At 28.9% G+C, this 14,234-nt stretch overlaps 1 protein-coding gene across 1 annotated transcript in view; it reads left to right on the top strand.

Annotated features, from left to right (window-relative positions):
* Positions 1-14,234, top strand: part of rsh (Rap GTPase activating protein radish) — an 86,655-nt gene that overhangs the window by 50,327 nt on the left and 22,094 nt on the right. Inside the window, 3 exon segments of the mRNA XM_017901112.1 lie at positions 5,127-5,159; positions 5,162-5,225; positions 10,313-10,485. Coding sequence (XP_017756601.1) covers positions 5,127-5,159; positions 5,162-5,225; positions 10,313-10,485 — 270 coding nt within the window.

Genomic DNA, 14,234 nt, shown 5'->3' with positions numbered 1-14,234 from the left:
AGAGCGGTCGTTAAGTATAAAACACGGAGAGAAGGAAAAAGGGGTGGAAGTGGGCGTTCGAGGACGCGAAAAAAGAGAGGGAGAATTGTTGGGATTAGAGGGTGATTTCGAAATTCAAGGTGTTATGCAAATCATAGGCTGCTTTGGTTCAGAATTTTTTAAAATTCCACATTTTTTCCCTCTTTTCCATGTTCCCAAATTCTTCCATATATAAATAACATGTACATAATTACAGGAAAATTTCAGGACTGGAAAAATGATGAAAATTATAGACTTCTATATGTCAGCTGATATTCCAATTTTTATTTCCATTTCTGCCTAAATTTTTTCTTATGTAAATAACAATTATTTTAATCATTTAATTATTGTTTTTCGTTTCTGTGTCTAAATTTTGTCTTATATAGATAATATATATTTTTGCAGAGAAATATCAGGAGTGGGAAAATTATGGAAATTGTAGACTTATATATACGCAAATTTAATTTACAATTTTTTAAAATTCTAACTTTTTCTTCCCTTTTATATCTTTCAACTTTGTCACATAAAAGTAATTGGTAATCACATGGAAATTTTGAAAATAAAAATATTGTTTAAACAATAAATTTCTAATCTAACTATAGATAAATATAGATTTATTCCAGAATTTTTAAAAATTCGAATTTCGTTTTCTTTTTTACACATTTTCAATTCTTTGGCACCCCAAGACTGTGTGCTTCGAAAATCTAAAAATTTGACAAATTTTTAAAGAATGTTCTACGTGATAACTATGACATGTATTTAATTTTGTCCCCAAATTTTTTAAGAATTTTTCGATTTATATCGAATATATTTTTCTTTCCTAAGAAATATAACGTTCCCAAAAATTTCCGAAATATCATAGTTTTTCGTACGAAATCTCTCACGTGGGATTAGCTCGATGGTTAAAGGGGGTGGCAATGTGCGATCGAGGGCGCGAAAAAGGGGCGGATCCAGGATTCTTCGCGACCAGGTCTAATTCCGGATCTCGAGACTGATCGATGAGAACGATTCTTTTTTTCTCTTTTCTTCTCTTCCTCGCCCCTGTGCCTGCTCCTTCTGCGTGAATACGCCGGATTAGGTTCGTTTCACGGACGTTTTTGCTGGTCGTACGGTGATTGGATTATCGGGGGGGATTGGAGTTCTGCGGCTGCCGGGTTTTCCGAGTTTTCCGGCATACTGGCCGTCGTTCGAGGAAGTTCGATAGGGAGAGCTAGTAGTTTTGAGCAAAGGAGTTTGACTGTACGAGACGAGTCATGTGTGCAAATATGATTGTTTTGCGTTGAATTGCAAGTTGGATGGCAAGATATATGAGTTCACTGCACAAATTGATTAACCCCATAATACAAAAAGTGGAGAAATGCAATGAAATAATGTATATTGTTTTTTAAAATTCCCTTTATAATTTAAATCGAAAGAAATATTGCAGAATGCATAAATACAAATGTAACTTTCATCTAACGGTGTATAAAATTTATAAGAAAAATAGCCAAAAGGTAATCGTTGGTAATGTTACCATTTTTATGTTACTGGAAGAGTTAATCTATTTGGCAAGTGAAAAAAGTAATAAATTTAAATTCAGTGTTTAAATTTTTAAGTTTTTTAACATAGAAAAAGAAAATTATAAGATATTTTTATTACAGATTTTTCATAGAAATGAATATTAATGGTTCTGTTATGATATATTATTATTTGTGATTAATTTTCTTCGGCAAAATAAATGATGTCTTCTTCGTCAGCTGTATGCGAGGACTCGTCACTTCGATTTGTTCCCAAGTTTTTATAGTAATCATGTTTAACAGGAGGAATGAATTTCAGTAGGTCCATCGTGTCTCTCCTTTTTCCCTTATAACAGTTCTACCTTTAGGATATAATAAAGGCTGATCTACATTTTTCAAACTCTGTGGTCTACCTGCTACAGATTACCTTATATTAATGACATTAAATTCTGAATCTTCGTTATAGTTATATTTGAATTGCAGTGCATTTGAGTTGCATTATTGCAACGATTTACATTAGAGTACGGAGTTAATCAAAGTGACCTCTGAAATAAATTATTTATTATTCAGTGGCCAACAAATTTTTCTCGTTTAATGGTATCAATCTTAATTATCAGGGAAATTTATTATAAATATAAAAAGCTACGACTACACCAAGTGCTTTGACACTTAAATTTAAGATTTTTCAAAAAGTGGAGTTAATCGATTGGTGCAGTGAATGGCTCAGATATAGGGTGGGTCAGCTAAATAGAACGGCCTGAATACTTTATTAATATGAAGATCGTTGTATAAAAATTCTCTGGGGACAAAATGGCATTATTTTGTAATATTGGACTTGTTTAATCATGAGAGGAATTTAATAAATAGAACCAGCTGAATATTTTATTTATTTATACTTGAATATCTTATTGTATCTTATTAATCGTATAAAAATTTACTGAGAACGAAACTGCACTGTTTTGTAATTTTGGATAAGTTTAACTATAGAAAGAATTTCTTCTTAATTCCTCTAGAATTCCCATGGCAGCAACTGGATTTTGAATTTCTGTATTTACATTATATTATGATCAATATTCCAGTATACTTGAACTGCTTATATGAAACATTAAATATTTCTAATTATTTTAACACGTTTTTTAAAAGTATATTGTATTACTCCAAAAATATTTATATTTTTATAAAAGTCTTAGGGGAAATTGAACAATGGCAATTTCTATATTACAATAAATAAGAAAATGAAAGAAATGTATTTTCAACATTGCACAAATATATTGTGTTAAGGAAAAAGAATTTTTCACCAATAAAGTTGGAAAATTAATTAAAATATAATATTAATATAGAAAATTTTTTAATTTTTAAATTCCCATTATTCCTTCTTTAATAAATCCTTGTACAATACCTAACATTAACACGTTTATACTACTTCTAATAAATTAAAAAAAATTCACTTATAATTCCAAGAATATTTACAGAAAAATTTTACGAAGAATCGTAAAATCGTCTCAAAATTCCTCTACCAATAATAAATAAAAATAAATAAAAAGAAAAAGAGAAAAAGAAGAGAGTGAGCGAGAAATGCATTTTCGACATTGCACAAATATATTGTGTTAAGGAAAAAGAATTTTTCACCAATAAAATTGGAAATTGAAAATTAATTAAAATATAATATTAATATAGAAAATTTTCTAATTTTTAAATTCCCATTATCTCTTCTTTAATAAATGCTTGCAAAATACCTAACACGGCCACGTTTATACTATTTTCAATACATTAAAAATAATTCATTTATAATTCCAAGAATTTTTACAATAAAATTTTGCGAAGAATCGTAGTCTCAAAATACCTCTACATATAATAAATAAAATAAATAAAAAGAAAAAGAGAAAAAGAAGCGAGTGAGGGAACGCTGAAGCAGCCCTGAACCCTGTTAGGCAAATTCCAGTGAAGTACGATAATTAATGTGCAACGAATCTAATAATTCTCCAAGAAATTCAATCAATCTAACAAGCTGTAAATGGTGGCTCCATCGATTTTGGATTAACCAATGGAAATTCGTTTTCCTCGAGATTCTATTAATTTCATCAACTTTTCACCCTCTTCGTCGTTCCACCGGAAGTTACGCCATCGATGGGCGAAAAGTCTCGAGTCAAAGTGATCGGAGAGCTTTGGCGAATCTTAAACAGCAAGTCGCTCTGCTAAATTTCTTTCCCTCATTATTAACTTTCCATCTTCACCAACTACTGCAATAAACCCCTTCTCGGGTCTCGTCGTTCATGGGAAAACTCACTCGCGAATCTGCGAATGTGCATTCGCCTAAAAGCTCCATCCCATGGAAGACACATTTTTCTTTAAAAATTCAAATTTCCTTTCTTGTGATTTATTTGAGTCTTCCCGAGACAATTTGGTCACGAAAAATGAATATTTATTGAAAAAATTAACGAATTGCAGGTGTTTGGAAGATTATACACGTACAAATTGTTTATATTTTTTGATAAAATTGTGTTTGGTATATATTTTTGGGAAATTTATTGTGTTCTTATGAAATGTTAGAATTAATGTCAAATAAAAGTAGAATCTTATTAAAAAATTGTATGTGAGGATGATATTTTGATTTTGTAAATTTAAGAGAGAAAAAGGTAGAGAGAATTTTATATTTTGGAAATTTAATTCTTATACCTAAATTTATAGTATTTCTTTACTACAAAAGTCATGCTAAAAATGTCCTTTTCATTTTTCCATATAACATTTCGAATTACTCCAAAAATTGAATTTTAATACCTAACTCTAAATATTTCTTTACCATAGAAATCATGCTAAAAGTATCTTTTTCATTTTTCGTTTAATTAATGTTAAATAAAAGCAGAAGCTTGCGTGTCGAAATTAAAAATAGTATCTGGAGATGATATTTTGATTTTGGAAATTTAAGAGAGGGAAAGGTAGAGAAAATTCTATATTTCGGAAATTTAATTTTTATACCTATTCCTAAATTTTTCCTAAATTGTTATACCTAAATTTATAGTATTCCTTTGCCACAAAAATCATGCTAATAATATCCTTTTCATTTTTCCATATAACGTCTCAAATTATCCCGAAAATTTAAATTCAATTATTCCAAAAATTGAATTTTAATACCTAACTCTAAATATTTCTTTACCACAAAAATCATGCTAAAAATGTCCTTTTCATTTTTCCATATAACGTCTCAAATTATCCTAAAAAATTAAATCGAATTATTCCAAAAATTGAATTTTAATACCTAACTCTAAGAATTTCTTTACCACATAAATCATGCTAAAAATATCCCTTTCATTTTTCATTTTACGCATATAGATATTCCTTCCAATTTTCCTACACGAATTCCTCCCTATAGTGTCACAAATTATTTAAAAAATTCAAGTTCAACCCTTACGCTAATTACGCTATAAACAAATTACAGAAATTATACCGAAAGTATTCTTTCCATTTTTAATATTTTAAATAGAAATTCCTTCTATTTTACACGATTCCATAAAATTCCAATATTCCAAAAAATTTGGTAGTGGAGAAATTGAAATTAGAAAAAGGAAAAGGGTCGATCACAGGGACTAACAGTTGGTTTTTTAATTTTTCAAGAACCGTCACCACTGTACGACAACAATCACTACCATAATGCCGAAAATGTAACAGCTGCGGCCTGAATCTCACGGGACCCAACTACAAACGGGCTAGACGGTGAGTAGAGGAGACCGACACGTAAGGGGAGCCATAAAAATGAAATTTACGTCTAAAAGCTTTCTACATATAATTTTATCTGAAGGATCAACAGTTCATAAAGGTAATTTACTCAATTTACAGACAGCGATACAGTTTTATTAGAATTGGAAAATATAATACCCTGTTAGGGTCTTGGACCATCTATATTACTGATCTTGTTATGTCAATTAAACACACGTTTAATGAGAACGGATATTTGTGGTTCCTCCGGGTTCAGAAATTCTTTTTAATTTTCGCAATAAATAAATTCATTCCTCGTCTGAATATCGTGGTATAATTTAAAACTGATTTAATCGAGTCAAGGAAAAATAAGAAATTTAAGAAACGACGGATAAATATTCGAATTCGATGAAATAAAATGATGGAAAATGCGATTCGAATTTATTAAAAAATTATACAATGTGAAAGATCACGAGAGACATTAATTACATCAAAGTAGCTAAGATTAATAAAACCAAAGTAGAAATAAAAATATTAAATGAAAAAGTAAAATTTCAAAAATAAATGAAAAATTAAATTTTTGTTATTTCCAATCAGAATTTTTTAATTCACGACTTTTCATTTAAATATTTAAGCATTTCTTTAATTTAGATAAATTAGAATAATTATAAAGTTTTCTATATTGATTTCTAAAAAATTGATGCATAAATACACTGTACACCAATGATAGTAATTAACAAAAATAAATAGGCATGTTTATATTTGTATTACATATTATTTGTTATATTTTCAGATTCTCGTTTGAAGAAAAATTACCCTAACTATAATTTTGTCAAAAACAGCACTGTAATAATTACAAAATTACAAAAATTAAATTGTTTATGCCAGTCATTTTGATTCGTTCTAATATTAATCATATAAAACACCCCTGCAATTTTTATTTATTACACTAATATTTAGTATTCAACATGCATAGTTGCATATTACTAAATAAATTTTTTAAATTAAATTAACCAGAATTTATTACCCTAACTAATTTTGTCAAAAACAGCACTGTAATAATTACAAAATTACAAAAATTAAATTGTTTATGCCAGTCATTTTGATTCGTTCTAATATTAATCATATAAAACACCCCTGCAATTTTTATTTATTACACTAATATTTAGTATTCAACATGCATAGTTGCATATTACAAAATAAATTTCTTAAGTTAACCAGAATTTATTTAACCTTTTCACCATAATATTTGTAAGTTCCTGTACTAATTCAACCCTTAAAGATATTACACCCTTAAGTCCAGCTACTGAAAAGGAGCCATGTTCGTTCATGTTAGTGGATGGTCGAAGACTCTTACATAATAGTGCACGTAAACGTACAATACATTTTTCCCGTCTTCATCGCGAGCTAGATTAAGCCATTAAAAATAAACAGAGAATTTTTTCCCGGTCATATTTCGTTATTTTAGCGGACAAGGAGAATTTCCACGATAAACATGCCCCTTGTTATTTCGAACTCGTACGAAAGGCCAACGTTTATATTGCACGCCTGTCGTAGATCGACTCTTCCAATAAAAACCTTTGGATTCACGATCTTCATTCTCCCGCGGCTCGTTCTCGTTTAAAACAGCCCTCGATCCTCCTCTACGTGGATCCTCGATCGCGGACGCGTTCCCACGCCACGCAGGGGGATGAAACGGCCATGCTGCAGTCGCGATCCGAGCAATTTCGGAGAACGAAACTCGTTGAATTCGCGGAATCGAGAATCGATTCGTGCAACGAAAATTACACGGGGATGTGTGCAGTGGAATAATATTTGGCACGAGGTGAAAATTGCGGGAAAAATATGAAAATGGCGGGAAGCTTAAGAGAATCAATTTTCACCATCGTTCGTTCGTTTGGAATTTTAAATAGCTTGATTGGGAAATTGGAAATTAGTAATTTCGAATGGATTATATTCTCATTTGGATTTGACAATTAAGAATTTATGAATAGTGAGTTAGTTATTATGGAAATTATGATTTTCGTTGAATTTTTGTTTCGAAAATTACATAGGGATGGTGCAGTGAAATGATATTTGGTACGAGGCGAAAATTGCGGGAAAAATATGAAAATGGCGGGAAGATTAAGAGAATCATTTTTCACCATCGTTCGTTCGTTTGGAATTTTAAATAGCTTGATTGGGAAATTGGAAATTAGTAATTTCGAATCGATTATATTCTCATTTGGATTTGATAATTAAGAATTTATGAATAGTGAGTTAGTTATTATGGAAATTATGATTTTTGTTTTGAAAATTACACGGGGTGAAAATTGCGGGAAAAATATAAAAATTGCGATTGTTCGTTCGTTTGGAATTTTAAATAGGTTAATTGGGAAATTATTTATTTCGAATGTATTATATTCTTATTCAGGTTTGACAATTAAGAATTTATGAATCGTGAGTTAGTTATTATGGAAATTGTGATTTTTGTTTCGAAAATTACACGGGGATGTGTGCAGTGAAATAATATTTGGCACGGGGTGAAAATGGCGGAAAGATTAAGTTTGGAATTTTAAATAGCTTGATTGGGAAATTGGAAATTAATAATTTCGAATATATTATATTCCCATTCGGATTTGACAATTAAGAATTTATGAATCGTGACTTAGTTATTATGGAAATTATGATTTTTGCTGAATTTCTGATTCCAAAATTACACGGGGATGTGTCCAGTGTAGTAATGTTTGTCACGGGGTGAAAATTGCGGGAAAAATATAAAAATTACGATTGTTCGTTCGTTTGAAATTTTAAATAAATTAATTGGGAAATTATTTATTTCGAATGTATTATATTCTCATTCGGATTTGATAATTAAGAATTTATGAATCGTGATCCAGTTATTATGGAAATTATGATTTTCGTTGAATTTTTGTTTCATGCACATTATGGAGAAAATTGTTTCGCAGAGGGTAATTTCTAAATTCGATAATATATAGGAGTATAGGGTTTTTCATTTTTCGAATATTTCGAAAGTGTAAATTGTTTATAAAAATTGTATTTGACTTGCTTTGTATGTGACAAATTTTGTTATGCTTTAGAATTTTTTCACGATGTGTTGAAAAACCGTTTTTAAAATATTAAGTAACGTTGAAATTAGACAATCGACAAAAGTGGACTTGCCATGATTTCCCATGTGATCTCCATATGTTTTGTGTTGTATACAGGGTGGAGTAATTAAATTGACGTGTGTAAACAGATACGAGTATTTCGTTAGATCAAAAAGAAGGAATTGAAAAATATGAACAAAATGACTAATTGTAAATTCCAAAAATTATAAACATTTTTTTTTTAATTTCTTCGTGATATAGTAAATAAAGAACTCCTGGAAAATTATTAATTATTTATTAAAATTTACTTATTTAATATCAAAATTTACATAGTATCATTTTAATGTACATCGCATATCTAAAAATTTGAGTAAAAATAAAATAACTATTAAATATTGGCTGAATATTTAATAAGGTTGAAATAAAAATTAAAAGTTTGTGTGAAACTGAAGAATTTTGAGGGTGATAAATTATATTTTATAGTTTAATTTCTTATTCTATTTTTTTTTTTTTTTTTTATGAGAAATTATTCAAATTTTGTAAAGTAATTTAATAATTATTATATAAAAGAATATTAAGTATCGTGATTGCAAAAGTTATTAAATTTATTCGAGTGAAAAGACGTGTAATTTTCGATTTACCGCATGCCTCCAGGGAAGCAGTTATTTTTATTGCTCGCCGACCTATAAAAACATACGATTTAATTGAACTACTGAAACAAATATTTTGCCAACTTTTATATCACGTATACGTACACAATATACAATACGGGTTATACTGCTATTTGTTACGAGAAATACGTATTTTAAGAAGAATTAAAAACAGGTATGATGAAATTTTGTTTGAAATTGGAAATTCGAATATTTTTAAACCCTATTGAATTAAATTAAATCCCTACTTACGTGTCATATAAGTGAAAAATTTTTGTATATTATCCCATAAATATTTTATAAAACGTGCAAAATTTCTTTAAAATATTGCAATTTAGATACGAATGCACGAAAAGAAGTGGAATATTAAAATTCGTAATTCTCTGGAGAAATTGTGAATTCCCAATTTGCGTACATTTTTGAAAAAATTAAAATGTAAGATAAAATAAAATATTAAAATTCGAAATTAAATCCCTGCAATGTCTTTTCAAGTAAATTAATATTCCAAAATCTAAATTTACCAATTTGCAATGAATTTTTCTCTTTGTTTATATTTTACAAAGCACAGAAAGATTCTCTAGAATCCTGTATTTTATATATCAAAACGTTTCTCAAAAATTTAATTGCAAGAGATTAAATTCCTTCAAAGCTTCTCGCTAAAAATTCCGAAATTTATTCCTTCCTTTTTTGAATTTCAAGAAAATCTAAAAATTCTTTTAAAACTGTGTAATTCGGATCGCAAAAATTTTCTAAAGGATCGAATATTAAAATTCGAAATTAAATCACTCCAATGCTTCCCACAACATGTTTAAAAATCGGAGTTTACCAATTTCCAAAAAGTTTTCCTTCTTTTCAGAAAAATCAAAAAATTCCTATAATTCAGATCCCAACAATTTTTCCAGAAAATCGAATTTTAAAATTGGAAATTAAATCCCTCCAAAGCTCCCCACAAAATGTTTGAAAATCTAAATTTATCAATTTCCAAAAAGTTTTCCCCATTTTCAGAAAAATCAAAAAATTCCTATATTTCAGATCCTAAAAATTTTTCCAGAGAAACGGATTTTAAAATTCAATATTAAATCACAGGGAAATCTTCCGGAGGCTAAGCTTATCACTCCCTTTGCCAAAAAAATCCGCAAAATCCATCGATAAAACGCGAATAACGAAGAAAGGGAGCATCGAGTAGTGAAAGAAATCAGCGTGGGGGATGAAGGCTCGGTTAACAAAAGGCCGTATCGGAAATCAGAGGAATCATGGATCGATTCGTTACACAGCACGAATTCCCAGTCATTAATCAGAAACTCAGCTCGCGTCGGTGGCGTTTAACCGGAGACACGAGCGATCATCAATTTCCTCTGCTCCGCAGGTTCAAGAACCAAATACTTTGCGATCTTCACTTCGCTGACGTGGCGCTGATGGAGAGCTCGGACTTCATGCAGCAGTTGCGCAGCTTCAAATCACAAAGTTTAGGCTGCGCAGTTGCACGACGGAAGTCATCCACCACCTTAATATTCCCGTTGCCACCGCAAGCTTGCTCAGGTATGATCTACTGATCCACTAGCCTTTTAATTGCCAGAAATGTTGCTGACAAATCACTTTCCATAATTATTCGTGAAACGATGCATCTCGTATTGATTATCTAATTTTATATTTTTCTTTTATATTTATATTGTATATTATTATTTATGTTAGTAATATTTATACTATTAATCGACTCGAATTTTTTAATAGCCATTTCAAACTATGGCTATGGAATATTTTTCTAAAAAATTTCTCACTTTTAAGTTCTCATGAAAAAAAGAAATTATTGGAAATAAAAGATAAATAAAAATTGTGATTCATAATTGTGACGTATTTGTATTTATTTTTTATATTTATATTTTATATTATTAATATTTATGTTATTAATCAACGGGAATTTTTTAATAGGTGCGATTTGAAACACTGGCTATAGAACATTTTTCCAAAAAATTTCTCATATTTAAGTTCCCATGAGAATATAGAAAAAGAAATTCTTAAAAATAGAAAATAAATAAAAATTATGATTCATAATTGTGAGGAATTTATATTTATATTTTATAGTATTAATCGACTCGAATTTTTTAATAGGTGCGATTTGAAACAATGGCTATGGAACATTTTTCCAAAAAATTTCTCAGCTTTAAGTTCCCATGAGAATATAGAAAAAGAAATTCTTAAAAGTAGAAGATAAATAAAAATTGTGATTCATAATTGTGACGTATTTATATTTATATTTTATATTATTAATATTTATATTATTAATCGACTCGAATTTATTAATAGGTGTCATTTGAAACAATGGCTATAGAACATTTTTCCAAAAAATTTCTCACCTTTAAGTTCCCATGAGAATACAAAAAAAGAAATTCTTAAAAATAGAAGATAAATAAAAATTATGATTCATAATTGTGACGAATTTATATTTATATTTTGTATTATTAACCGACTCGAATTTTTTAATAGGTGCCATTTGAAACAATGGCTATGGAACATTTTTCCAAAAAATTTCTCACCTTTAAATTCCCATGAGAATACAGAAAAAGAAATTCTTGGAAATAAAAGATGAATAAAAATTGTAATTCATATTTGTGACGTATTTATATTTATATTTTATATTATTAATATTTATAATATTAATCGACTCGAATTTATTATAGGTGTCATTTGAAACAATGACTATGGAACATTTTTCTAAAAATTTCTTACCTTCAAGTTCCTAAATAAATAAAAATTGTGGTCCATAATTGAGACACATTTTATATCTATTTCTTACATTATTAATCAACTCAAACTTTTTAATAGATTCGATTTGGAACAATGGCTATGGAACTTATAAATTCCCATGAGAATATATAATAGAAAAAGAAATTCTTGGAAATAAGAGATAAATAAAAATTGCGATGCATTTTGTATTTATTAATCAACTTAAAATATTCAAGGGTCGAGAAAAAATGATATTATTAATATTTAGTAACATTACAATAATTATTAACATCATATACACTTGTAAGATTCCATAATGGATTTAATTATGTACAAAATAATTTTATATTACATTTAAATCGAATTTAAATTACGTTCAAATAATAAATAAAAATTCCAATTTCTATTTATTCAAAATCTAGGTATAGTTGATAATTATTCACAAAGAATTTCATTAAACTCGAAATGTATTATCAGGAAAAATATTTTAATACCTAGCAACGATCTTCGTAAATATCACATAATTTTATCACACAAAAATGTGTTTCGTGTTGCAAAAATATCGAATAGTATAGGGATCTTCGATAAATAAATTGTCAGGTCGTAGATCGTGATTCGAGAGACGAGTTAACACGTCTTCCACGGTTAACAGGTTAAGAGACTCGACGACGACGAGTCGAGAGGAAACGGAAGTGGCTCGAATCGCGAACTTTTACTAGCGTATATATGTATGAGTTCGATGCTACAGGTGGTTCTCCCTGTCTTGGATTATGCGCCTTTGCATACACGACTTTGCCTGCCGCTCTGAATCGAGATCTACCATCTCGAATTAACCCTCTGTAACTACTTGTCACGTGGTATTTATATTTTGGAAATTTTCTTTCACTTATTTCTAACTGTCTCGTCGTGTTCAATTAGTATTATTGTATGTATATCTGTGGTACAATACAACTGGCATCGAACAATGTATTTATAGTGATTATTACGTATTACGTAATATACGTATTTAAATCTAAAATAATTAAAAATGAAAACTAGAAAATTGTGATTGATATTTTCTGAATCAAAAAATTGCGATGAATACCTCCCAAATTAGAAAATTGCGACGAATATTTTCAAAATTAAAAAATTGTAATTGATCCCTTCTATATTAAAAACTTGTGATGAATATTACCTAAATTAAAAAATTGGAATGCATAGTTCCAAAATTAAAAAATTGTGATGAATAATTCCAAAATTAGAAAATTACGTCGAATATTTCCAAAAATTAGAAAATTGTGATAGATATTTTCTATATTAAAAAATTGTGGTGAATATTCTCTAAATTAAAAAATTGTGATGCATAGTTCCCAAATTAAAAAATTGTGATGAATATTTCCTAAATTAAAAAATTGAAATGCATAGTTTCCAAATTAAAAAATTGTGATCAATATTTCCTAAATTAAAAACTTGTGATGAATATTCCCTAAATTAAAAAATTGTGATGCATAGTTCCCAAATTAGAGAATTGCGACGAATATTTCCAAAATTAGAAAATTGTGATAGATATTTTCTACATTAAAAACTTGTGATGAATATTCCCTAAATTAAAAAATTGTGATGCATAGTTCCCAAATTAGAGAATTGCGACGAATATTTCCAAAATTAGAAAATTGTGATAGATATTTTCTACATTAAAAACTTGTGATGAATATTCCCTAAATTAAAAAATTGTGATGCATAGTTCCCAAATTAGAGAATTGCGACGAATATTTCCAAAATTAGAAAATTGTGATAGATATTTTCTACATTAAAAACTTGTGATGAATATTCCCTAAATTAAAAAATTGTGATGCATAGTTCCCAAATTAAAAAATTCTGATTCTAAATTAAAAAATTGTGATGAATAATTCCCAAATTAGAAAATTGCGACACATATTTCCAAAATTAAAAGACTGTGATAGGTATTTTCTGCATTAAAAAATTGTGGTGAATATTTCCCAGAAATTATAAAATTCTGACGAACATTTGCCAAATTTGATATATTATACTTTTTACGCGCAGCATAGCTACAGTTACTCGGCTCGAAGGCAAGTCGGATCAGAAAAGTGGATTTCTCTTTCGAAGTTGATCGTTCAAAGGGGTCTCGTAAAAGACACGAGAGATAATATTAAAATTGATCGCAGTAAGCAAACAAATTTCCATTTAATGGCACTGGGATGTTTCTCTCGACGTGCGCGAAGGAACGTGAGGCGGATACACATGTTTTCCATTCTCGAATCATTTGAACAAATAAACATGTTTTGCAACGTGGAGCCACTTAATTGGACGAACGTGTTTCCCGTGCTCAAGTTATTTGTTATTTCAAGGGAAGTGTTTGTCTTCAGAAATTGTTATTCACTGATTCGCGAAAATAGCAACATCATTAACCCCCGATCTTGTAATTCGCTTCGGTTAACCTTTAGTTCTATAAATTATTTATTTTCCTCCACCAATTCATACATTTTAAAGAAAAATTTTCAGATTCCTTATATACAAGAACTTTATTTTATTAAGAAGATTATTATTACTATTATTATTATTAA

Source organism: Eufriesea mexicana, unplaced genomic scaffold (genome assembly GCF_001483705.2).
Source record: "Eufriesea mexicana isolate 0111107269 unplaced genomic scaffold, ASM148370v2 scaffold1477, whole genome shotgun sequence".
Lineage (NCBI taxonomy): Eukaryota > Metazoa > Arthropoda > Insecta > Hymenoptera > Apidae > Eufriesea > Eufriesea mexicana.
This window is presented reverse-complemented; position numbering and strand designations above follow the sequence as displayed.